Raw genomic sequence first — 1,558 nt, forward strand, 5'->3', positions numbered from 1 at the left:
TTTTTTTTTGGCATGTGGGGGGTCGGCGCTTGCCAGATCGGTGACTTTTCTTCTTAAATCGTAATCCTTGTTGCTGTTTCTTTCCTGTTTGCTAAGTTTTCCTGGGCATTTGCTTGAAAAGATGTTATTAATAATTTCGTTTTTTTGTTTTTGCTTAGGGCTTGAAAGACAACACCATGTCTTTATTTTTTATATATTCTTGATATCTATCGATATATTTATTATTGACCAGTGTTTCTGGATGAGATTTCCAAATAAAAAGATAAAAAATGAGATACAAGCTGCTAGTTTCGCCTTTGTCTGGGACGATGAACTGAGAAAAGGATAACACGTCTGATCGCCTTGGCTTTCGCTGTGACTTTTCTAAGCCAGATGGACGGAGGAGGCTGGCGACTCCACTTGTGTGGCTCGCGGGTCGCACTGCCTTGGAAATAGCAATAAAAACGAAAGCAATTGCCCAAACATCCCTCTGTGTGTGTGTGTGTGAGCGTGTCCTTTGAGCTGCAGGACTCTCTCTCTCGGCACCGTGCTGGAAGGGTGCACAAACCCCCGAGCTGGTGGCCAAGGGACAGGAGGGCGGGCGCCGCAGCCACAGTTGGTGCAAAGAGGGGCAGATGTTTTTATAACTAAAAAGTGTCATTTTCGGGGGAGGGGGGACACAATGGGGAGAGGGGACATCCAACTGTCAGGCCTCTTCCAGGAAGGAAACCGAAGCCTGAAAAAYCAAGTGGAAAGGCCAACTGTTCCGCGAAGGGACGTGCTGCTCCGGGAGCGAAACGGCGCCGGTGGGAGCGGTGAGGAGCTCCCTGCGGGAGCAGGTCCCGCTGCCGGGTCCCGCGAGGACAGCTGGATCCGCCGGGATCGGTCGGGATTCCCGCTCGCTGCTTCCGTGCGGGCAGCGAGGGCACCTCCCCGGTCCGGGTCCCTTCCCCGGGGCAGATGCAGAGAAGGGAGGGTGCTGCCGTCGAGGCAGGAGCAATTCCCTGCCTGACGGGGCAGAGCTGCTCCCGGGAGCGGAGGGGCTGGGAAGAAGGGCTCCACCAGGGGCTGGTTTCCACCGGAGCTGGGCAGGAAAAAGGTGGGGGACAGTGAACGGTTTCCTTCGGTGACCGGTGCAGCACCCCATGGAGAGACTGTCGGGGAGGAACTTGGAGGGACACGGGGAAGGCGACTCCCTTCCTCAGAAAGCGCAGYGCTGGCACGTGAGGGTGGGAGGGCATTTAAATCCAGACACGGGACAGATTCTTGAAGATACCTAAAGTAATCGCACTGATGAACGAGCTATGCAACATCATAACTACTAATTTGTTAAGACACGAGAATGCATAAACATTTTAAAATAAATAGGACAGATTTATTTGGACCAAAAACATATTAAACTAACGAATCATGTTGTAAAAAGATAACTCTGAGTTAAATAAATCCGGCCAGAACTTAAACAAGATGCCCTAGAGCTTCTGTAGTTTCCTTTCCTTTCCTTTCCTTTCCTTTCCTTTCCTTTCCTTTCCTTTCCTTTCCTTTCCTTTCCTTTCCTTTCCTTTCCTTTCCTTTCCTTTCC

General features: G+C 50.8%; 1 protein-coding gene across 1 annotated transcript in view; it reads left to right on the forward strand.

The window, feature by feature from the left end:
• The first annotated feature begins 661 nt into the window (after positions 1-661).
• Positions 662-1,558, forward strand: part of IFNGR1 (interferon gamma receptor 1) — a 119,668-nt gene continuing 118,771 nt past the window's right edge. Inside the window, exon 1 of the mRNA XM_026048195.1 lies at positions 662-794. Coding sequence (XP_025903980.1) covers positions 662-794 — 133 coding nt within the window. The remainder of the gene's footprint in view (positions 795-1,558) is intronic.

This window comes from Nothoprocta perdicaria, unplaced genomic scaffold (genome assembly GCF_003342845.1).
Source record: "Nothoprocta perdicaria isolate Ctin4 unplaced genomic scaffold, notPer1 scaffold_52, whole genome shotgun sequence".
NCBI classification, from domain to species: domain Eukaryota; kingdom Metazoa; phylum Chordata; class Aves; order Tinamiformes; family Tinamidae; genus Nothoprocta; species Nothoprocta perdicaria.